This window comes from Pocillopora verrucosa, chromosome 8 (assembly GCF_036669915.1).
Source record: "Pocillopora verrucosa isolate sample1 chromosome 8, ASM3666991v2, whole genome shotgun sequence".
Classification (NCBI taxonomy): Eukaryota; Metazoa; Cnidaria; class Anthozoa; order Scleractinia; family Pocilloporidae; genus Pocillopora; species Pocillopora verrucosa.
The window spans coordinates 21,252,070-21,277,243 of NC_089319.1; the positions used below are offsets into that span (position 1 = coordinate 21,252,070).

The window sequence follows — 25,174 nt, forward strand, 5'->3', positions numbered from 1 at the left end:
TGTTTTTGATCTAGCTTACAACGAGTAACTTTTCTCGGGAAACGCGCTATATTAAGTGAATAAATTATTATTATTATTTATTTTTCACCACCGTTATTTCCTGACAGCAAATACAGGCCTCGACTGTTCCCATAACCTGGCAGTTCTCGCACGAACACTTAGATTTTAGAAAATGCTCCGCGGTTAAAAAAAAGTAAACTGACGCTGTATCAAGGAATAAAATTAGTATTTAGCCTTTTGGATTACATAATATTTTTGTTGGTATGTACAGTGTATGAAGTATTCAGTTACGTATACGTAGTTTGTACAAGAAAAAAATATTTAAATGTTGGTCCGAACGGAGATTTTCGGATCCCATGGCTTAGTTTTTGTCTGCACTATTACAATCTTGACCTCAAAAGCGACAATGAAAGCTTTGACAGTTGCGACTCGTACATACACTACCTGAATTGAGTCGCCTACTTGGTCTTGCTGCGGGGCAAAATAAAACAAGGTAAAAATAAAAGAGGTACACAACTGAGTGAAATATATTTTATTCGTGCTCTTGCTGTGCGAGTACACTGAAAGCAGTACATGGACAATATCGGATGAAAACATCGCCGTTTCATGCTACATACCTGTCAGTTATAAAATAAAAATTTTTTTTCGTTTCGTCATGAGCTTGAGAGGAATGGGAAGACCTGCGGATTTCGCGCTCCGATGCTCAGCTATAGCTAAGTGGTGAAATAAGGTGTAAGGAAGGTTCCAGCGCTTTTTCCCCCACGAGAAATTTCGAATCAGACCCAGTCTCCATTCCCTTGAACGTAGCTGTTGTAATACTATACTGTTATTGGCGTGTTTTGTGCCAAACTTCTCTAAAATCCACCGGTACAGCCTTCACTTATGTCACTGTAGTTGTTGGTTGTAATACTCAGCGTGGTTATCGACGTGTTTTGTGCCAAACCACTTCCCAGTCCGCCCATCCAGTCTCTACCTATGTAACTGTAGTTGTTCACTGTGGTACCAGCGCTTTTTCCCCCACGAGAAATTTCGAATCAGACCCAGTCTCCATTCCCTTGAACGTAGCTGTTGTAATACTATACTGTTATTGGCGTGTTTTGTGCCCAACTTCTCTAAAATCCACCGGTACAGCCTTCACTTATGTCACTGTAGTTGTTGGTTGTAATACTCAGCGTGGTTATTGAGGTTTTTTGTGCAAAACAACTTCCCAGTCAGCCCATCCAGTGTTCTCTTATTACAGTGTAGTTGTTGAATGTAATACTCAACGTGGTTATCGACGTGTTTTGTGCCAAACCTCTTCCCAGTCCGCCCATCCAGTGTTCACTCATGTCACTGCAATTGTTGACTGTAATACGCAGCGTGGTTATCGACGTGTTTTGTGCCAAACTACTTTCCAGTTCGCTCATCGTGCTCTCACGTATGTCAAAGTAGTCGTTGACTGTAATACTCAGCGTGTTTATCGACATGTCTTGTGCCAAACCACTTCCCAGTTGGTCCATCCAGTCTTTACTCATGTCACAGTGACCGTAGTTGTTGGGTGTAATACTCAGTGTTGTTATCGACTTGTTTTGAGCCAAAATACTTCCAAGTTCGCACATCCAGTTCATGCCACCGCAGTTGTTGAGTAAGAAGCGTATGTGGCAAGTGACAAGAATTTTGCCAAAACGTCACCAAGACTGCATCCCCAGTCCTCCTCACTTGAGTAAATGGGGCTATCAAAGTTCATACTCACTTTACTTACACGTGAGCAGATAGTCTCGACGTTTGTAAATGCTGATGTTAATGACGAAGAATAGACTACAGATAATTCAACTTCTTCGCATATTTCGTTAACTGTCTTTCCGTCATGGACACTTAAAATAAAGGAAATTTTTGATTGCATGTTAGGGCTTGAAGAGTGCTGTTTCCCTCTCTTGTCACCTCTCCCCTAATGTTGATACTCAAGTTGGACAGTGACAGTGACAGTGTCAAAGTTCTTAACCAAACAGGTAGCAACAATATTCAAATTAGCACGAATATTCAAATTAACACAGGAAACTCTTGAGGCTATCAGGAGTTTGCATAAATCACTTGCTCCAATGTAACTCAACTCTCCCCACATCTTTACAGTAAATGAGTGAAGTTTCAACACGCCACGTTCTTCCTCTAGTAGAAAAGGACGAAGACAGACCACCTGCGAAGTTTTTATTTTGCTGACTAAATCCGGCTTAATTATTAGAGACAGAGATGACTTTTTAGCAGCATAGAGAGCCTCACAAATGTTCATCCAGTTCTCGGGGAGTCCTCCAAACACTTTTAATACCAGTGACCTCAAAGCACTATTTTCTAGAACACCCTTTTTCAACGAAATAAAAGCAGAGCAGCTGACGCTTCCATATACAGTCAATGTGAGGGATTTTAAGAGCGGATCAGCTGCAAGTCCTTCAGCGACCGAAGCCGCCAGTGATCTGTTCAATAACGAATTGTTTAAAGGCACCATATCACTTTCCCTTACTGAGCCATTGATCTCCAGCACAACAGATTTCAGCGGTGTACCTCTAGACAATCCTTTTTCAAGAACAGTGGCCCAATCCTCACCTAAATCACTCAGCAAATTTAAGTCACGGTTTGTAGTGTCTTTTTGCGGCTTAACTGTCACCAATTGTAGCAGCCCTATTAGAGGGAAAGCTGCAATTTGTTTGTAGAGTAAAGGAATGTAAAGATGTGTCCACTTGAAGTGCGTCGCACTCAAGGGCAGTAAAGTCTTGTGCTGTTGTTGCAACAATACAGACAAGAGTTTCTAGCCTGGAGTAAGAGATTAGCAACATGTAAACAGAAAAAAACTCCACATGGATATTAGAATCACATACAATAAGATGAACAGTTAATTGTAATTGTGAGAAGCTCTTGCAAGCATTTGCAACACCTAGGACACCTTCAAATAAATTATTTCCGATGTTACTGGTTACTGACTGTGGAAACGGGATAAAGGAACAAAGAGTCATTGCCATTTGTTCTACTTCTCCGTATTCACTGAAACACTCTTGCTTAGTACACCCTCTCCAGTTCCAGCATAACTTCAAGTTATGAAAGACATTAACCTTCTGTTCCAGTAGCTTGTGTGCCAGATATAATGCCGCCAAGTACTCTTGAAAAGTCTTTTGGAAAAAGTGATATTCGTGCTGAGGGTTAATCTTCTTCACACTGGCCTCTTTAAATACCAAACCAAGTTTACGAGCTGCCAAAGTTTTCATTGTACTTTCAAATTCTGGCAACTCTTAACCGCTCTTCCTGCAGACACCTCCACGATAACTGCCCCAATGCTAGAAAACTATCTTTAAATTGTTCTTCTGATTTCCCCTAATTTCTGATGACCCTAGCAAACCAAATAAACGTGTACAACAAAATTATGCTTAACATTTTGAATTAGCTATGTTTCCCTGTGAAGCCTGAATTTTAGGGCGATTGGTCATTTCCATCGGTGATTTGTCTCAATTAAGTTTTCGCAAGAAGAACATTGTTGAATACCTCTCAAGATGAGGTATAGGAGGCGGAAGGGAGGGCTCAGGGAATGAACTCGTAAATAAATAAATCTGTGTCCCGTCCATGTTCAAAAGCTAGCAGTTTTTTCGCGGGTGCTAAGTAAAAATAAGGGTGGGGAAGTTTCGGGTGTAAAACCCCGTCTATTTTTAGTTTAAAGCCTCTCGCAGCTTCACGGCCTGTTCTTCGCAGCTCCGCCGCTTGACGCTTAAAATCGCGCACAAAACCGCTAGGTATACGGGCTGAGGCTGACACACAGGCCATCTTTCAAGGGAAAAAGGCATGGTTGAGCATTCGTATTGAAACAGGGAAGCATCGCAAAAGTACGATCAAACTTCGTCTCTCGCGTTTCTGTTCCGGCTTTCATTTACTATACTACTAAAAATATTATCATCAGTGTCAGTTTCAGTTGTAAAAGACCACAACACAGCTAGATGCTTCCTTGCATTGCTGACATTGTTCTTTGTATAAGACCAACCGTTCCTTGTCTGCAAAGGATTAGGGGCAAATGCACGCCATTCTAGTTTCAAGGTCTCATTTCTAAGAGTGTTTCTTTTCGAAGCCTCTACGGGAATAACGGAAAGTTAAAACTAACTTATGGGTAGAGCAACGAAGAATGAAATAGGTTTTATAACGATTATTTCGGTCATAAAAAAAAAGCAACAACAACTTATGGCAGTATGTTTATTTGAAAGATTATAATTTCCAACGGATTTACAAAAGCATGTCTTATTGTTGTTATACAATTGTCTCATACTTTAGAGAATCACGTTTTTCCCGGCTGGTCGGGCATATTCCCATAGATGTTGTCCAAAACATCACTAGGGTGTCAATTAAAGTGTGCTGGTCTAGAAAACGACATAGGTAACTAAGGATTAAGAATGCTATAATCTTCAAATGCTAGATAACATATTTTTGCAACCTTAAAAGTGTGAGTCACCAAGTATTTGTTTCAATTTTATGCATCAAAGTAGCCGTGTTTTGTTATCTTCTTTGATGGGCGTTGACAGACTTAGCTTTAAAATCGTTGATTTGCTCGAGTTCTTGCTTGTTGAACGATTAAGTACTACATAGTTTCACAGTAAGGTCGATGGAGATTCGAACAAATCATCGTAAATTTCTAGTGGTAAAACAATTCCTATTATTCTTGGAGCGCTTTTCGTTCCGGTGTCTTATCATGACCGTCGATCAAAGCAGAAAAAAAAATGATCTCAAGAAATCGTCATAAACTCAAAGTAACGAAAATAAAATAAAAAACACGCAAACTACTTGAAGGAAAACTACCTGACCGAAAACGTCAGTGACTAAGTAGCGATGGTTTTTGGTTTGCATATTATTGGTTAAAATCAGTTGCCGTGAGTTGTCTAAGCCAATCACAGAGCACGTTGAAGGATAACTCCCGGATAACTGTCGACACTTATCTGAAAATTGCTCCACTACTAGAACATTATATCACATCTTCGCGTCTCTGAGTCACAATTCTCCACGCAGATGTGATGGATTCCCACGCAGCAAGAATAGTTCGTGTCCATGGAGAAAAGCTTTTTAGCTCAAATAGGATAAAGTTGCATAGCTTTGTCGTCAAAAAGAGTCAGGAAGTGACAACAAATATAATGTCCATTTAGTGTCTATGAGTAACATACCCTCTACTAACTGTTGGTTCGGTCTCTAGGTGAAACCTGTGACTTTTAAACTTCAGTATTGCACTACGAGGAAATTTATATCAAACCTAAAATATGTACATCTAAATCTGATGATCTTACAAATCTTGGTTTGGGCAAACGTTTTCCTGGCTAATATAATGAAATAAAAAATTTAAGAAAGACGTTAATCGTCAAGCTTCTTCAGTAGTAAACAATTCTGAGTTCAATAACCACGATGTCTTGATAGGTTTATTGTCGATGTACTGAGGTTCTACGCTGAAAAGTATAAGAGTAATTAAAGGCTTAAATCTGCAATTTTAGAGAATGTAAGTTGATTTTCTAGTAGTAGTAGAAATATTGGTAAAGAGATGATGGAATAGCCGGCAAGAAAGAGGAAAGAAGAAAGAGAGAAAGGTAGGAAGACATGAATGAAAGGAAAATGGAAGGAGAAAGAGTTAGGTGTGAATGAATAAATAAATAAATAAATAAATCAAGGAATTAATAAATGAATGACGAGAAAAACGAATAAATGGACAGCAAAAGAGAAAAAGAAATAAAAAGCAGACTCAAAAAAAATCATTGCTTCAATTGTCAAAGATTTGAATAAACCAAGGATAGAAAGGAAAAAAAGAACCTGCCTACCAAAAACTTTTCTCTTCATCTCCCTTACAAGAATCTTGCATTGTTCCTCCCAGCTGTACTTCTGTCCATAAGATTCCCGCAGTCGTTGCATCTCTTGTAGCCGCTTTCTTCTCTCCTTTTGACGGACCTTCTTGATCGCTTTTGACCAGTCTTCGAGATTCTCGGAGTTAACTACACAGAGTTCTCCAAATTCTACCTCCTGCATCGCTTTTGCAAAGCCTGAGTTATGGCCAGCAAGAACGGGCAAACCAGCGGATAAGGCCTCGAGAGCAGTGAGTCCAAATCCCTCCGTCCTTGAAGGCATGATCACCAGATCCATACGAAGAAGCAGCTCTTTTAATCGATTTCTATCCTTTATATATTCTTTGACAGACAGCTGGTTTTCAGAAATGCCATGTTGGAGAACCTTTGCTGCAAATTCCTCTTGCTTTCGTGGGGCCGCTCCAACGAACGTGAGATGATAGGAATCGTTTTTCAGCTCATGACTTGCAAATGCCCCAGCAGCAATATCGTAGCCTTTTAGCTTGAAGTCTTCCTCGTCACCACGCCCAAACATTAGGACCTGAAACACGTCATTCTCGTTGGGCGACTGCTTAACATTAGTTAAATCTCTCATAATTCCCGGTGTAAATTCCACAACATTTTGGTCTTTGTTGACAGAGCGTAGATGATTGGAGTAGAAACCTTTCAATTTAGGCCCAACTGCCATGACAAGATCAGCTATTTTGCATAGACTAACCTCATCCTGGTTCTTTTCTTCACTGCGTGCGATAGCTTCCGGATAGTCCTTGTACATACCGAGTTCATCCGGAGCAGTGTGCACTACTTGAACCCACTTGCAGCCATGAGATTCTCTAATCTTCTGCGCCTGTTTACCAAGCTTCACGCCATGACCAATTACTACATCGATTCGAAGGTCTTTCGGTGGAAAAAACAATTGTTCGGAAGGAGAGCATGCAATAAGTTTTTTTGCCTCAATAATAGTAACACAATCTTTCGCAGCTGCTTCTTTTTCTTCCTCTCCACATGCACCGTGAGGAACAAAGACAGTGACTTGAGTATCGGAACGGCTTGCTAAATGAATAGCAAGTTCTCTGTTAAACGTCGATAATCCACCTTTTAGTGAATTCCACTCGTCTGCTAGAATTGTAACTTTCAAAGCTTCTTTTGAGAAATTATTTGAAGCTGTTTCTTCAGGTGCTTTCGGTGAAAGGGAAGCTGTGCTGGATTCCAGCGCAACCTGAAATAACATAACGGGATTATAGAAACGTGCGATGAATTACATCAACTAAAAACCCACCTTAAAGTTCTCTACTTATTCTATCAGGGTGTGCAAACTGGACATAAAACAATCGACTGGCAACAACTCTTCAATGGACCGTCTGATTTTGAATTCTGCTGAGTTTGTCAAAACGTCAGTCACTACTACCGACAACAGTCCCCAGGGTCGTCAGGACTACACTCACCTGGACGATCAGACAACATAACCAATTTTAACGAACTGATACCTTAAAACGAAGCTCGTGACTTCATCAAAATCAAAATAGTGATGAATTATCATCAAATTTTTTTGATGACGACTCATATGATAGAGTATCAGTGATATTGAACATAAGCTGAGGGAAATGTAAATAGCACGGAACTTTGAATAAATCTTTTTGTTTGATCCATTAGCAAGTTTAAGATCTGGAAAGATAGGGACATATTTCATTGAAAACTATGGATATTTGAAGGGTCGGTTGAAATTGCTAATTCTTGTAGCTATTTTCTTTGATATTTTAGAACGTTACCTTTTTCACCTGATCGTCCTTTTGTTCAGGCGTGGCTACCTGTGTTGTAGAAGGCAAGCTCCTGAGAGAAGAGGTCTGGAACAGAGAAACTTAATCTCTTAGAAAAATATTATATCCGACATTTATATTTATCAGTTCTCTGGCCTTGTCGCAAGAAAATTGTTGTCAATTGGTACATTTGACTCTCTAACAATATACACTATGCCCTGTGCCTTTACCAAGCTAGAGTTCTTCAAAGCCGAGGAGACTCTAGTGCGCATGTGATATGATGGTCGTCGATCATTTTAAAAGAAAATCTTATACACTACCAGCCATTCCCACTGGCGATTTTTTGCTGCGAGTTTGAGTGCCATTTCCGTTGTGATTCATCCTCGTAATTTCACAGGGACGTAAAATCGCTCATGTAGTAGCGTCTTCATTTTATTTTCACTAACAATCTGCAAAACTCAGGCTGCAGCAAACTGCCTAACTAGATATCCCACAAAAAGAGTAGTTTAGCTCTGCCAGTGGCAATTTAAGTCTAACTTAACGTCACCAGTGCCAAATAGATGCAACGATACAAGATGATAAAATTGAAAATAAGTACAGGGAAGGAATTATTTGTAAGAGCTAACTTAATCTTTTTTGAAGACCCCTCGCACTTTGCACGGCAGCGCGAGGGGTGTAAAACCTTCGCATAGATGGAGGTATCTTTTGGGTTGGTGAATCCTGAGAGTTACTCAGCCCGAGGGAAAGAGCTTCAAAAATTACGTTTCTAAAACAGCTCCTAATCAAAATATACTCCCCTAGTTCAATATTTTCAACTTCACATAATACATACCTGATCTGGAAAGGTGGGAATGAAATACAGTGTGCATAATGTGTCCTTGTTAAATTGCACCTTCGTGTACAACTCTGCTTGCAGGTTACTAAGGTCGCTAATGGATACAGGCACACTCTTTTCAAAAGGTTTACTTCCGAGAAACCTAGCATTAACAAATTAAACCAAGACTAAATACTATGTATTTCTTATTGTCCAGGCAGAAGATATGTTTCTCATCACGCAACTACTCCAAGTTGCCGGACACAATGGAAATAGGATGAACAAAAATTAATTAATAAACCCACCGCAAGAAGTTGTCTAGATTTTCTGCTTGCATCAAAGTAAATGCTTTGGAAAGAGACACAGACATCCGATCTTCTTTACACAGTGGCTTTTGCGAGTTTCCTCCCCCTTGAGCACAAACGCGGCGAAGATCTGGAGATAGAGGAGTTTGTACTTGTTCTTTAAGATGGAGTGGGAAGCACCAAAGAGTCAGCACGTAGATCCTGGCATTTTCTGTTGCATATAATCGAGCAAAAAATCCTACTTCTTGTGACATCAGTCTTCTATAGAGGTCATTGGCAAGATTCTTTAGGATAGCAAAGGGTGATTTCAATCGATCAATCCAAACCCAGTACCTAAAGGAAAACGAGACAAACTTAACAACATCTATTCAAATAGTCATCAAAGTAAAGAGAGCATCCCAATCATTCATCATCAAATCAGAGCGCGCACATTCTAGAACAAGAGAATATAAACAAATAATCTCTTGCGTCAGGAGCCCATTATCCGGAGCTTCCATCTTCCATACTTACCCTTCGGGGTTTTTCGCGGGTGTTTACATAATAGCCAATCATAAGAGAGCTGTGGTCCTCTATTCGTTACGTCACATGCAGGCCGCTCGACAGTATTTCAATCAGGGCGAAAAGCGCGGAAAGTTTACCATTTCTTTTAGGGTGTTATGCGAACGTGCAACCCCCCACGTATCTCAGTTCTAAAAATAAAAAGATTCGGGACTGGGTTGACTCAAGGGTACAATTGGTATGGAGGCTCCGGGTAATGGGCTCCAGCTCGCTTAGAATCACAGAGTAACTGCTAATGCACCGATCAATCCGAAGTTTCAACAACCCCCCCCCCCTCCCGGACAACCCATTTGACTGACGTCCTTACCCAAGAAGGAGGAGAATTCGATCAAAAAGGCCTTTCCGTGGGTGGAAAATTTAAACCTTGCCCGGTGGGGCATTTGAATAGGAAGTACGAACTTGAATTGGAAGTGTCAAGTCCTGCCAGCGGTAAAAACGAGCTCTTTTTCCAGATAGTAAAGTTTAAGAATAGGGGAAAAAAAGGTCTTCAAACGCTGTGCAAATTTTTTTGAGATTGAGTAGTGCGATTTTTAGGTTTTACAGTATCAAATCAGTCACCAGCCAATGAGTAGAAAGTCGCAGCGCTGATCTTGCCATTTTCACAAAAAAGTTGTTGTCCGCAAAGCATGCATGAACAGCTATTGAATAGTGAATAAAAAAACGCTATAAATATAAAACAACCTCCCTCAATTACTATCAACTATAATTCATTCCAAGGTCTTGCATTCAGTGGGCACAATAGTATGAAAAAATTTCACATGTTACAATTATGCTTACAAGCGAAAGGCCATAAACCATGCCTTTTTTCTCGCCATTTAAACATTTTTTCTTTGGAAGAGGGGTAATTGACAATAAAATCCGGCACTTGAGTGGGGAATTTAGACACAATTTGGCCCATGGGGTGCCGGAAATTTGAACGAAACAATCTTCAAAAGTTCAAAGGACCAGAGGTTGCCCGTGTGGGTATGTTGAAGGTTCGAATTGATCGACGTATAATTTTTAACCAGTACAAAGGAATAAACCCAGTCCTCAGAATTGTTAAAAATATATTCTCAGCCTTAAGCAAAATAACCAAATTTTTTACTAAGAGACTTTCTCAGATTAAATGCCATTTTCCAGTAAACAACCTAAATTATATGACATAATCCTACTCCACTAAGAAAATTTCTCACGCAATTCACCGTGCTGAGACATTTGCTATCAATCAAATTCGCTGACGAAGGAACGGCAGTAAGCATTGCCTTAGTCTGTGAACAGGCCGCTGCTTGGTCTCGTCACGCAGCGAAGGAAAGAGTGCAACGGGGGAATGAGACTACAGGAAGCATGACATCAATGTAGTTTTTTTTTTTGCCAACAGTTATTCAGACAAGAGTGGTAATAGACCATAAAATACGCGTGTCTGAGTTTAGTTTGGATAAATTTGAAGGTTTCTTTAAAAAGTTGCTCGCTACTGATCGGGGAGCTCTTTTAAGGCTCTTTTTCTTTCAGAAAAATGCAAACATCAGTACTTGGTATTCCATTTCAACTCACGTCGAAAAAAAACTCTTGCATACGTAACATGCCTCTGTCTACGTCCGTCGAGGGCGGACAAAAAAAAATTGCTCTCCCACAAGATCTCGTTAATAAGCGAGTCATACCGCGATTTGTGTAATAAACTGAGATCCCTGAAAGGTCGATTAAGGTTTGCAATAAATACCTATAGGTGACGAATCGGATTCAAAGTAATAATCTAGTCGTTTGGTTTCCTTTGCTCTTGTACTTAGTCTCTTTTCTGTTGTTCTAACAAAGACGTCTACATTTTTGTACACCCAAGTGTCTCATAATGATGCATGTCTTCTCTCTAAATATTTGTAAAGACCCTACCTACGTGAATGCTTTGCAGTTTATTGCTGCTTACGAAACAGCCAGAAGAGTATACTTACTTTGAGAAATGTTTAACTGTAAACGTTATTGTCCCATTTTCAAGAACCGCTATATTTTCTAACTGCTCTGTGACTTCATTCCATTCTCTTTCATCCTCTTCAGAGGTTCGGAAAAATATCCTGACGTCAGCGGCCGAATAACCCGAACATTTGGGTATGTCTTCCCGGAGTGTAACAGGGATTGTGAGCCTAACAGGTGCTAATGGCTGAACTGGTTCCGAAAGTGAGATGTGAAGAATAGGTCCAGGAACTAGTCCTTCTTTCAATTTAGCATCACTGCATGGAACCTCTTGCACCTTCAAAGAAAGATGAAGCTGTACTGAGTGAACTAATGAAAACTCAAAAGCGCCCCAACTTAATAAAGAGTCGGTAAGGGAAACTGAATATATAATCATCGCTCACTGAAGTCGCTGACTGAAGGTAAGTAGCAATAATTATGTGCATCGAAACATCACACTTATCGAATCGTGGGCTGATGTGTCTGCCTTCGTGTTCAAAAATTTTATCTTTAACGGCAAAAGCTTAATGTTAATATGTAAAATATTAGTATATACGATTCTGGTAAAAGTGGTGTACAAGTACCTTTACGGTAAGAGTTAAAGTTTTTCCTGTAGGCAGAGAACTCTCAGGGAATGTTACACTCACTCCTGGATGGTCTGACAGAATGCAGGGAAAGGGAGATGACAAGGTCGAAAGGTTTTTAAACGTGAAAGACTTGAGACGCCAGACCACGGCAAACGAAGAAAAACTCGTAATTTCTGCCTCTGCAAACGGAAATAACCAGTCTGGGAATTCTTCCACGCCGGAATGCTCATCTTTGATATCTGAATTGAGGCAGAAGGTGTTGTTAACTTTCGTCTTGACAATCAGAAACCTTCTATTTTCAATCATATATCTCTGTTGATTCGGCTTCATATTTTTACAAACAGTTCTTTCAATTTGTGTCTGGCAAGCACGATTGTCATATCAGAAGTAAAACAACTGAAGTGGTCGTTGGACAATCACACAAGATAAAAATGAACATTGAAACGACCTACTTCAATGACAAAGTAAGTCTATAACAAAGAAATACAAAGCCTGTGTATCTTCTTATACATTCAAAATTGTTTGTGGTTTCGTGCAAAGAAAGAGGTCAAATTTTCTAAGGAAGAATGACTGTACCCTGTAAATTACCAACATAACCTCTACCTGATGGTGTCCAAGCCCATCTGGTTTCCAAGTCCCTCCAATCATTAGTCTTCTCATTGATTAATTCTTTGATCACTAATTCGTATCCTTTAATGTCACTAGCACTGTGGCATAAAGCCAACTTCACTTTCACATTGAACTCGTAACGTTTCTCTGTACCAGAAAGGCTTCCACAGGCTAGTTCCATCACACTGCTCACTAAGGCCTCATTTCTTCCAAGGGGTGGTGATAGAATCTGCAGATTCCATAAAGAACATGTGACCTCTGTACATGTTGACAGGGCTTTAGGAGGGATCATTGCACGCGATGGAACTTTTTGGACCATTAGTACCCCTCCTTCCTCGGTAATCTTGCTTCTGTAAAATGAGAGATGTGAAATCAAATTAAAAAAGAAAGGGAACAAGAAAAGGTGTTTCACTGAAAATTCTTTTCATTAACGCGCGCGCTACTTATGTTTACCGTTCCGCGCATGCTCCGTTTGAATTCATATAACGCGATATATCGCAATAATTATCGCAATGTTTGTCACGTAAAACGTCTAATTTATGACGCGTAATCTAGTTGTTCAGTTGTTCAGTTCAGCTTCAACCAAGCTAACCAGTTGTTGTACAATTGCTAGCCAGTTATTTGCCACAAGTACGGAGGCAGTCAAGAAGTAAGTTTTTAGTTGATTTTCAGGTTATCACAGTTAATTTTCTGTTTGTTTTGAACGCTTGCAAGGCCAACGTTGTTTCTTTGTACTTTAGACTGAATTGTGTTATTAAATTAAATACGGTTCTCCCTTCGTATTGGTTCTTTGGTCTTCTTTTCGATGGAACAAAGGGTATTATCGTCAACAAAAACAGTAATATATAGTAATTATAACAATAATATTAACAATCAAATAGTAACTCTCTGTGCATGCTGTTCAATGCAAACATCCGTCACATGGTTACATAATTCAATTATTTACCTTAGGTACTCCAAATTTGATGTTGAACAAAAGCACTAATTAACTATTATTCTGCTGGGGCGTGCCAAATATGAGATGATAAATAACCAACAAGGTGAATAGTCCCAAGTTGGTAATGATAATCTAATATTCTGCAATCCTGAGTAGAATAATTGTTTCATTAAAAATGCACACACAACTTTTCCAACTTTGCTACATGGCTCGCTCACAGATATTTCTTTCTCACTTTGCTAGCAAATTCATGAAACACATATTTGTTGAAGCCATGCAGACAATGAGACTGGACCTTGAGGTTACATGCCTATGTTCAGTAAATGAGAAGGCAAAAAATTTAATAACTGTACTCCACTTTTCAAGCATACTTACCTCTTAACACTGATCTTGTTATTCCTTATAGATAACTCTTTTAAATTTCCAGAGGAAGAAAACATGAAAAAAGAAGAAGAAAATATTAAGCAGACTATCATCTCAAGTTTTAAGACTTTAGGTTGAGTTACTGTATCAGATAAAACGTATAATAGTTCTCTTTAAATTGAGTTGCACAACAAAAAGCAAAACCCAGGTAAAAACAGTAACCCATCTGGAGCAAGGAAAACATCACAAGAAGCCACTGGGAGTCAATCACACATCAACAAAAGAAGATAACCTATAAAAAGGAATCTACATTTCTGCTCTCTTGGTGAAAAAACTGCCAACAATATTTCAGTTGCAGTTGCTCTTCCAGAATATTACATGAACTAAAGGTCATCTGTGCATTTGTATTTAATCATATGACAGAAGAACAAGTACACCAGCTAATAATAAATAATACTAATTAAAAAAAATACAAGTTGTGTTATAGATCTATCTCAAGCAAGTTCCTTGGGCTCAAATGTTTGTAAATGTTACAAATATTTACAACATCAACCACTGTATAAATTTAGTACCTCTTATTAGATTTGACTTACTCTGAGTTCCTGATTCTTTTTTCACTTCACCTTTTCTTTCCTGAAGTCTCATAGCTTTAGGTAGTTCTTCTTGTTCTTTTTCACGAATAGTGGTGAACATATCAGATAGGGGTGAAGCACCTAAGACCAAAAGTGTGAAGCAAAATTGGCATTCAGTGTCTTCCTCATGTCAAACTTAAATGTGCCTATTCCTCAACCCTCACAACAGCCAACTCATTATTCCTTTAAACTGAAGGAGAGATTGGGGAAAAATCTACCTTTTAAATGATGGGAAAAAAGGAGTGTGTCCACAAGAGTACCAGGCAGTTGTGCTACTGCAGTCTCACAGATTTCCAATGAAACCTTGCCACTTTAAAGGGTCTACCCCAAAACTCAAACAGGCAAACTGGTTTCTGTTTTGGTTATTTCCAGGGGGAGAGAGACCTTGGTTTTCAGGTGGGTTGAAGCACCTAAGAACAAGGTTTTCACCAAAGAAATTACTTCAAAATAGGTAAAATGTATCAAGCTCTCAATGTGATGGTATTTAACCCATTACTCTGAGACTTTACATACCTCTTGTTACATCCTTAATTAATGCACAACTCAAGTATGAGTCAATTTTATTGATGGCTTGTCAATCAACAGAGGCAAATAAATGACTCTGCTTTAAGACTTTTTGGTTCATCCAAGTATTTGAGAACTTTGAGGTAAAATACCTTTCCTTGCTAGAAAGCTATAACACTAATTTTAATTCCCCTTTATAATCCATCATTTCAAACTCTGAAAACCATCTTTGTGCACTGCCATATTTTTGTCTTGGATGCCTTTTAAAATCTGTGACTGAGAGATAAAGTTACCAATAACAGACTGAGGTTCTTTGAAATTAATAGAAGAAGGGGTTTGGTTCTGGTTAGTAATGACTTTTCATATTTTACTTCCAAATCTAAGGGAATGCAATTTCCTTGGTGAAGACCAAGAAAAACCAGGGTGGCTGACCTATCTTCCCCCTGGAAATAACCCTAAACAGAAACCAGTTTGCCTATTTGAATTTTGGGGTAGACACTTTAACCTGGCAAAGTTTCATTGAAATTGGTGAGATGGCATGTTGCATGACTGCCTGGTGCTCTCATGGGCACACTCTTAAAGCATTCTTAGTTTAATTTTACCATTAAAGTTAATTTAACAGCATCTTTTATTTACCTTCCATTCTTGGAAGTTTCATATGTGGCTCTTCTACTTCTTCAGGATCAAAGGTGGAAGATACAGGGAGAGGAAACATGCCTAAAAACAAAGTTATACAGAGAGAGATTAGCATTTCTACTGACAATAATTATTAGTCAGAAACAGGCATACCTAAAGATAGATTTTAAAAATTGTTGAAAAAATCAATTTGATAAATACATTATGTATCTCGTGTATATTGTTTTAATTCCACAAACAAGCTCAAATTCCCTTCAACATAGGTAGAGAATGAGGCACAATCACATTTGGAATAATTTACATTATTTTACATTGTTTACAGCAATATTAGTATTCATGGTGTTACTTTTACATTATCTGAGAGATGATAACATGGAAAATCAATATGTGACCATCTATATATAGAGCATGAAATTTATTTAAAATACATCATCAATGTCAGTTTTTCAATACATAATTTATGATTAAGGTTGGAAAAACCCTTTATTATACTATAATTATAATATCATAATGATTATGATTATTTTATCATTGTTATTAAAACCGTTTCACCATCCCCAGCCACTACCATCTTAACATTACCTTAGGGAAAACTCACTTGGGTTTTAACCCTTACAGTATCACCACTGAATCACAGATTAATGTCATGAGAATAAAGGAAATGATCACCAATAACAGAAATTCTTGATTGTTAGACAAATTCTCCTTGTCAGCACCTTAGTAAATGATCAGAGAACAGTATGGAGAATATGAATATTGATGTTAGGGTGGAAAGAGTCAATTTCTTTAAAATTAATATTTTTAATAAGAACTGAAACTATTTCAAATGATTGTCAGTTTAGTTTTACCCTACAGACCCTAGCAACCTTAAATGCTTAATCCCAAAAGCACAGTTCTTTACACCTGGCATGATAGCTGAACACTCTGAACATGTTCACTTGAAAAATTAATTCAAACTGAGCTTCCTGTTCACCTTTCCTTCCTTGCATTTTCTCTACAAGTTCTTTTCTGTGACCAGAAGTGGGTATTACAGTGGGGGGTGAAGTACCTAACAGCAAAAAGTAAAGGGAGAGATAAGCATTCACAGCCTCTCTTCAGATATGTTTTGTATGTTTCCCATATGTCGTGCTCTTTAAAATAATTATACTAATTATCAATTCCACATTATTGCCTTGAGACAATAATTATTCTTCACAGTTTTGTCAAATAAAAAATTGTTATTACTTTTCACAACAATTTTCCATAATAACTTAATACATCTTTTAATTTTGTTTTCACCTTTCATTTTCATTTTCTCAACAATCTTTGTCTTCAGTTTCCATTTTTTAAGCTCTTCTTGTTTTTGTGGACTTTCACTGGTTGGACCTGTGGAGTGGAATTCATAGGATAAAGCATCTGAAATCATATTTAAAAGAAGACAAACATTTTAAACCATAAACACACATCAAACTATTAATCATATGAAGATAATGTATATCAAAAAATGGTTCCTTGGAGCAAACCTTTCTTAAGCTTTCCGTAGCACTAAGCACCTAGATATGCTGTACTTTACTCCCAGGTGAAGGCTGGTCTGACTGGAATTAATTTCAAATTCCCTGACCCCCCTACCTCTATATATATATATGAGAGCACATGCATTTGATATCTTCTTTGACCACTCCTACAAAGAGCTGGCCAATAAAGAGTCTTGGCCATCATCATTTAAAACCTTAATGGCCTACAGCATGTACACTATGTCTGGGCATGTTAGAACAGTGTATTTTCCATCATGTTTTCACTGTTTCACTGTTATCCAATTCAAATACATCGCTATTATAAATGAAAGCTTTTACCAGGTGCAAAGTTCTGCATCTTTTCCACCAGGATCTTGCATGGTTTCTCCCACTCATGAGTTTCTTGATAACGGTCACGAAGAAACGTTGACTCCTGAAGGCGTAATTTCCTATCCTTTTGACGCACAGCTTTAATTTCTTCAGCCCAGTCTTTAGGATCTTCAGAGTCTATCACATGAAATGAGCCAAAGGGCACTTCTCTGAGAGCTTCTCCAAGTCCTGAATTACTACTGACAAGTACAGGCAGACCAGCAGATAACACTTCAAGACCAGGCAATCCAAAACCCTCTGTCCTTGATGGCATTATGGCAAGATCCACCTCACAAAATAAGTTGGCCAGCATGTCTCTGCTGTCATCAATGCTGCGATCAATTAGCTGATTAAAACTGATGCCATGCTGAAGCAACTTGTCTGCTATTTCCTTGCCTTTTTCTCTCAGTGAATAAAGAAACCTCAGTTTGTAGGATTCATCTTTTAACTCAGCAATTGCTTCAGCTGCCATGTTGAACCCCTTAACATTGAAATCTTCACAGCTGTCACCACTTCCAATCACTAAAACACAGAATGTTCTCCTTTCATCAGTGGCTTGTGCTATACTAAAAAATTCAGAGAAAACACCTGGGGTGAGATCTAAAATGGTTTTCTCTTCTTTAGCAGAACAAAGGTAGCGTTTGTAAGCCTCTGCCACTTTGGGTCCTATTGTTACAACCTCATCGGCCATCTGACAAAGTTCTAATTCTGTTTGCTGAAGTTGTTGTCCTTCAGAAATGTTCTGGTACATTCCCACTTCTTCATGAACACTGTGAACAACTTGAATCCATCTGCAGTCTTGATTCTCCTTTATAGGTGGAATTTGTTTGCCAAGATGCACTCCATGTCCTATGATACAGTCTACATCATGGTTTCTGGGTAAAGATGACAACCAAAAAATTGGTTCATAACCAGGCAGTTTATCTGCTTCAACAAGCTGAATTTGGTGGCTCTCAGCATCTCTCTTGTCCTCTTTGCTGCACTCAGGAAGAAACACACTCACTTCCACATTAGGATGCTTAGCTAACTGTATAGCAAGCTTTCTATTGATAGTTGAAACTTCTCTATCAGTTGATGATCTCCACTCACTACTCAGCAAAGTGACTTTCAGTCTCCTGTTTTTCTGGCCTTCCTGTGATGAAGGGGCTACACTTGGAGTGGCCAAATCCTTCAAGAGCAAAACGGTACAGATTTAGAATAGCTCTCTCTATGGCAATAATAAAATATATTTCATATTAATAAATAAAAGTTATAATAAAATATATTTTTTGTCATGTGTTACAAAACAATGGCCAAGAGAGCATGAAGAGAGAAAAAAGAATACAAAACCACATGGTCAGCTTATTTGTGTGCAATTCATGGTTGTTCATTTACATAGCAGGGAAGCACAACATTGGTGATGAGGATAGGCATGGAATTAGCTCAGCATGAGCATGGCACAAGGTGTCTTAAAACAAAAATAGAGCTTCAAAGGCAATTCCTAGATTTGATTGTCACTTGGAGCCTGCTATGTTGGGACCACAATAGAATTATTTGTGGATGATAAAGGTCTAATTATAAATGAAGGTAAAAAGGCAACCACAAGACAATGAAGAACAGCTTTGCTACTTCATTTAACATGCCCACATGTCCAAGAAATCTTCTCTAAACTCGTGAACATTGGCAAAGCAAACAATTACGCCTGCCACTGTTACAGCATTAAATGGATATTTTTTTTCCCTAGTCAACTCAGCTTCTGCTCGTCAGAAATGTCACCAACCCCAACAAAAGGAAGGCAGGACTGTTTTGTAGTTTGAAACAAAAGGAGGGAAATATTGCAATTTTGGAGCAAACTTTGACAAAAAGATAAGAGACAAATGTAAGTCAGACATTGTAAACCACAAATTATTTGAAGAAAGGCAAGAGCTAACCCTCACTTGGATGTTAGTACTCCCAGAACAGTGTGAAAGGGCAGAGCACAAAATATCTCATCTCAGTGTGAGTAACAGGGTACAGAAGATGCAAACAGGGTTCATGAAAAACCTGGCAGACCTAACGGTCAACAAAAGAGTAAAGGAAACAAACAAGAAAAACATTGCAATAGTTGTGGGTCCAGTGGGCACCTGGGTGGAGATCCAAAATGCCTTGCTAGAAGTCAGACTTGTAGGAAGTGTATAGGAAAAGATCATTTTGCTAGTGTTAGCAAAACCAAACCAAAAAAACTTGGGCTTAAACAAGTACAAGAAGAATCACATGCAAATAGGGATCAAGTTGATTTACTGCTTTCAGAATCAGTAATGAAGTCCACTCAAATTTGCTTAAGTTGTCTGTGAGTGGGGTAGAATTAGAGATGTTGGTGGATTCTGGGGCCACCAATAACACTGATGATGAAGAAAACCGGGAAGATTTAAAAGCTAAGAAGATAAAGAGTAAATCTGAAGCTGCCCCTGTGGACAAGAAACTATAACATGCTCATACATCCAGCAAGCCTCTTGAAGTAAAAGGCTGTTTTGTGTGTGAAATTTTAGTTGGCAAACAGAGAACTCAACAGAGAACTGCAACAATAATTCCTGTATGTGTTCAGTGGGATTTGAAAGTAAGCAAGCCTCTTGAAGCAAGCCTCTTGAAGTAAAAGGCTGTTTTGTGTGTGAAATTTTAGTTGGCAAACAGAGAACTCAACAGAGAACTGCAACAATAATTCCTGTATGTGTTCAGTGGGATTTGAAAGTTGAAGTCTAAACATGTGATATCACACAATGACCCAATAGTGAAACCAGTAGCACACAGCTGAGGCAAATTCCCTTCAATTTGGAAAACAAAGTGGGAAGGAAAGTTCAAGAACTATTAGACTATGACATCATAGAAGAAGTTGAAGCTCCAACACCATGGGTGAAACCAGCAGTAATTATTCCAAAGACAGATGGTGACATTTGGCTCTGCATATATGTGTATGGTTGTTACCCCATACCAGTAGTAGATGGCTGTGACATAATATGAATGGCTCTAAGGCACATCCAGTCTGTAGAGTTCTATTTATGTAGAATGATACTCCTGTGTTTACCACACACTGAATCATTGACATGACACCCCCTCCCCCATTCAGTGTTGCCTGTATGTAGCTAAAAGTTTGGGGAATTGGTATAACATTGTTTTGGGAGAGGGGGACAAATAAGCTAACTTAACAAGGGCAGCTGAAGCAGAACATGGCTGTAGCAGGAACATTGCCATATGTTGAAAAGAATGCACCAACAAGGGTTGTTGTAGATGTAAGTCCTGCTGGCCTCAGAGCCCTGTTAATGTGGAACCAGAATAGTGCCAACTGCCTATTTGCTGTGCAAGCCACAGCCTCAGTGTGGATGTAAATACTTCCAGACTGAAATAAAAGCCCTTGCCCTTTTTTGAGCATGCAAGAGGTACCATGCCTACATTTACATTTATGAGATGAAATTTGATCTGGTTACTGGTCACAAACTAGAAGTGATCTATGGCTCCGTTCCAAATCCTGTTCCTGCAATGATCCTTGGGTAATCCACCTACATCCCTAGCCGACCCTCTTTCACATTTACCAAGTCAGAACAAAGAGACAAATCATCAACACATAGCTAAAGAGTATCTTCGATTTGCAACCATCAGCACCACACCACAAGAGAAATTGAAGAAGTATCTGCAATGGATGAAGAGCTAAAAGCTCTGAGAGCAGCAAATATAACTGTTTGATTTGATAAATGCCAGGCTTATGCACCAGCTGCTTGTGAACTGTGTGTGTGATCAGTGAATAGTCCTATGAAGGTACCTTTATTGTGCTGACCAGCAAGCTAAGGCTCCAAACCATTACCTTGGCTCATAAAGGACACTTATATGTTGCAATTGTTAGAACAAAAAAAAATTGAGAAGCAAAGTATGGTGGCCTTCTATGGATGAGGCAGCAAAAAAATTCTGCAAATCTTGTTACAAATGTCAACTGGTTGCACATCCATATCCCCTTGAGCTGTTGACATCAATGACATTGCCAAAGGGTCCTTAGTGAGACCAAGCCATGGACCTTCTACAGCCACTCCCATCTGGACCATCCATACTACCTGTCATCAACTACTATGGCCATTATCTTAAGTATGTGGAAGTGATTGACCACCTAGAAGAGATCCTCAGCAGCCATGGGCTTCCCATAACTATCAAGTCAGACAGCGAACCGTAATTCTGATTGAGACAATTCCAAGAATACCCTAAGCAAGAATGGCATTGTGCATCCTAAGACCACACCAAAACCACCCTAGGCCAATAAGGAAGTTGAAAGATAAAATGCCATCCTAATGAAGAGGACCTGCATTGCTCAAGCTGTAGAAGTTGACTGGATAAAGGATAAAGAAGATATGCAAGTGTGTAGTGAGGTATTGATTGGCTAAAAGTCCTGAGAGGTATTGTTTAATATTTAAACTCCCAAGATCTGATTGTCAATTCTCTCCTCTTGCTGCTACACGATTCCTTGTAAATTAGTTACAAGAATTTGGTGTAAAATCAAGATAGAAACTTCTTCCAGATAAGTTTGAGTATTCTCATTAACTGTTTGCCAGAAAACGTATGGATATCTTAGGGAGAAGTTAGATGTTGGTCACTTCTTGGAGTTAAAGGGTTAAAAAGAAGATGAGAGCAAAATTGCCTGAGCTGCATGCTGATTGCCACATACAGACTTGTTAGGGTGAAAGAAAAAACCAAAGCATATACAGACAAGGCTAAAAACACAAAACAATCAGATATTCCAGATATTCAAAGGGTTAAAAGGAAAATGGGAGCAAAATTGCCTGAGCTACATGCTGATTGCCACATACAGACTTGTTAGGGTAAAAGAAAAGACTAAAGCATATACAGACAAGGCTAAAAACACAAAGCAATCAGATATTCACATTGGCAATCAAGTGCTAGTGAAAGACAAAAAGACTAGTTCTCCACATCATTCAATCCAATGTAAACCCAAGTGGTTAGCAAGACTGGCAACAGTATTGTTATAGAAACTCCAAGTGGGACCCAACACTAGAGAAATGCTTCCCATTTGTAGAAATTTGGGATAGATGATCCTGCACAATTTGAAACCCAATCTGTCAGCCAGATGAAATTAGAGCAACTACAACAAAACCAGATTGAGCTGCGAGTGAATTAATACCCATGGCACCCACCACTCTGCTGCGTGAACCTCTTTCAAGGAATACCCCATTAACACAAGCATATAGAATGGAAACAAGGCAGTTCCCGCCTGTTTAGATCTTGCAACTGATGGAACAACAGTGTCTGGCACGCAAGCAACACCAAGCTGTGAAAGACTTGTAATTTATTTTTGCTTAGGACATCCATGGGCAGATATACTGACAAAGTAGAAAGTTACAGGAATAAAGGAGTAATTAAGCCACTCGCACCTGCTTGGGACATAAATGTCTTCAGCAAGTGTTGACAGAAAAACGTTCCTTAAAGATACTTTAAGTGAGTTTTTCATTGCATAACTGTACAATTAAATACTGAAAGATTCTGACAACAATGAATAGTTTGTCCTTGGTCAAGAACCTGAAAGGACTGAGTTTCAAGATACACAATGACAAACAAAGGTATAAATGTCATGCTTAACTTTACAGGAAAAGGGTTCTATTTGAACTGAAAATTCTCGTAGCTTCATAATTAAATTTATGAGTTATTAGTTTTACCTTTGATGGCCCAGACATCACAGGAAACCTTTAATATTGAATGCAGCTGCTGAAAATAAAAAATTACAATGTCTAAATTAACTTCACTTCACTCAACACAAATAAAGGCCTTTAGGTTACATATTCACAAAACAGGCAGTCTGAGACTGCAGGTAGCTACTAATATAAGATTGGACAGAAATAGAGATTGCATAGAGAGGCTATAAGGAAGTGTTGCAGGAGATTTGCATTCACATGTAAAACAGAAAGCCTGCTACATCCCATATATTCATGGGTACCCTGGTTCATAAAAGAAAGATGATTCAAGAATACAGTGACTAGTTGATGTTCAACCAGTAACTTAATGATAGCAAAGACCGTATTTATTCAACTATATGCCAAGCAATTTTTACACAAATTAAAACTGAAGTGAATTAAAATTTGGGTTCTAGAGGAGGTCCCGGCTTATAGCTGAAAGTCTTTGAAAAAATTTTTTTCCAGCACATGGAAACTCTACTTGATCGAGATGTATTTACTTATAAACCGAGCTGAAGTAAAGAAACACAATATAATCATATTACTAATAATGAAAATGATAGAAATAGTAATAGTAATAATTAAGAGGGGCTGGCTTGAAAACCTTATGGTTCTTCTATCTGCTAGGTTCCAATAATAATTAAACTACGCTCATCTCAATTTTTCCTTTTGAATCATCTTTTTCTTATGGAACATGGTACTCATGAATATGTTGGATGCAAGAGGTTTTCTGTTTTACATGTGAAAGAAATCTTCTGCAACACTACCTTCTAGCATCATTATATAGCCTCTAGTTCTGTTCAATGCTATGAAAATTAAGCTGTATTGATAGCCACATGCAGTCTTGACTGTCTTTTTTTAATGCTTGGTGTTTATGGTTCAAGTTCCAGTTGATTTGAGGTGCAACTTATGCTGTTCAAGGTAATAAGCTGTTTGAAGGTGACGTATAGCATTTTTATAAAATACTAGAGTCAATGTTCCATTATTTTCTAGACAATAAATTTTCCTCTTTCTCTTTTGGTTGTTTGACTAATAAGCCCAAAAAATGTCAATGAATTCTCAAATCACAATATTGCCAGCCAAAACCACAATTTCTAACTAAAACAGTAGAAAACATGTCATGCACTTCAGTACAAAGGATCTGATTCTTAACAAGTAAAGTTTTATCTCTGGCAACCAATTCACAATCTGGGTTACCAATAGGTTGCACTTGGAAGTCTGTTTGACATCCACTTAAAAAATCCTTTTCTGATTATTACAATCAAGTGGTTACTCCATAAGAACTTACTGAAACTTCAACATATTTTCATATCACGGAACTAAAGAAGCATCAATAAAACATGAAAACTTACCAGATTTCGTCACAAGGGTTGTTTAGGATCGTTAATCCAGACATGTCTAAGTGTCTGACTCTCTAAACCTTAAAAGTAATCACAGGCCACATTTCGATAAGATTACAAAGGACTATTGAAAAGTAAAGGAAAACCAGAATCATTCTGAATATTCTGGATTGGTCTGTTGTTTTCTTTCTCATTTACTTGAGATTTAAAACAATTCATGGAATGCGAATAAGCAGACAAGATAAACCACTGGTGTACTAGCAAATTGCCAATAGAACAAATCGAACAGTCAAAGCTTTATATTGCACATCCCTAGCAACCCTTATGCTACTTAAAACTTCTTGTTCTTTCAAATAATAAACGAGGCTTAGATGAAGAAAAAGCCTTCACGCTTTTCGCTTTGACATTTCCGACATAACAACTTGCTGAAACGACCAGAGCCCACGATGGCGGAGTCACGCTAGTACTCAGAGCAGTAGTAGCAAACATCACGCGATACACCCAGCAGTAATTTGAAACACGTTCTCCCGCGAGGGACATTCGAAATGATTGCAATAGATGTACGATTACTGAGCAAGATATCTCCCCTCCTATTGAACCTTTTCAAGAAACGAACAAACTTAAGCTTTTAAAATTACCTTCGATCAGCAGACAGATCTCGGACAACGCACGCCGCCCGAAAAACACAAAAGTTGCAATAGCTCAAGAATCGTCACTCGTTGCCATGCTGAAGGCCTTGCCAGACAATGACAGACGCTTCACGTTAAGATTCTAAATCAACCCATAATTTAAGATATATGTAAAAGTAAAATCATCTCCAGTTAAGTGCAGATTAGTTCAA

At 38.5% G+C, this 25,174-nt stretch overlaps 1 protein-coding gene and 1 pseudogene across 2 annotated transcripts; both read right to left on the reverse strand.

Annotated features, from left to right (window-relative positions):
* Positions 1-1,211: 1,211 nt before the first annotated feature.
* Positions 1,212-3,243, reverse strand: LOC136283056 (uncharacterized; annotated as a pseudogene).
* A 955-nt stretch (positions 3,244-4,198) lies between these two features.
* Positions 4,199-25,174, reverse strand: LOC136283145 (uncharacterized). Of its 2 annotated transcripts, none has more exons than XM_066171491.1 (17): positions 24,972-25,174; positions 24,346-24,413; positions 22,979-23,024; positions 17,280-18,477; positions 16,726-16,812; positions 16,421-16,495; positions 15,448-15,528; positions 14,269-14,388; positions 13,688-13,724; positions 12,370-12,725; positions 11,764-12,005; positions 11,182-11,477; positions 8,702-9,034; positions 8,415-8,559; positions 7,595-7,669; positions 5,805-7,044; positions 4,199-5,438 (listed from the first exon to the last, which is right to left on the reverse strand). In XM_066171491.1, the coding sequence occupies exons 3-17, from the start codon at positions 22,994-22,996 to the stop codon at positions 5,434-5,436; spliced, it is 4,308 nt and encodes a 1,435-aa protein (XP_066027588.1). In that variant the 5' UTR covers positions 22,997-23,024; positions 24,346-24,413; positions 24,972-25,174; the 3' UTR covers positions 4,199-5,433. The 2 variants fall into 2 exon arrangements, with proteins under 2 accessions (XP_066027588.1, XP_066027587.1); XM_066171490.1 differs by having other exon boundaries at positions 22,979-23,027.

Bases quoted from the DNA above. Each gene is read 5' to 3' on its own strand.
- LOC136283145 (XM_066171491.1), bottom strand. The intron at 16,496-16,725 runs GTGAAAACAAAA...TTTTGCTGTTAG, and splicing joins TGAGAAAATGAAAATGAAAG to GTACTTCACCCCCCACTGTA. The intron at 14,389-15,447 runs GTAAATAAAAGA...TTTTGGTCTTAG, and splicing joins GAAACTTCCAAGAATGGAAG to GTGCTTCACCCCTATCTGAT.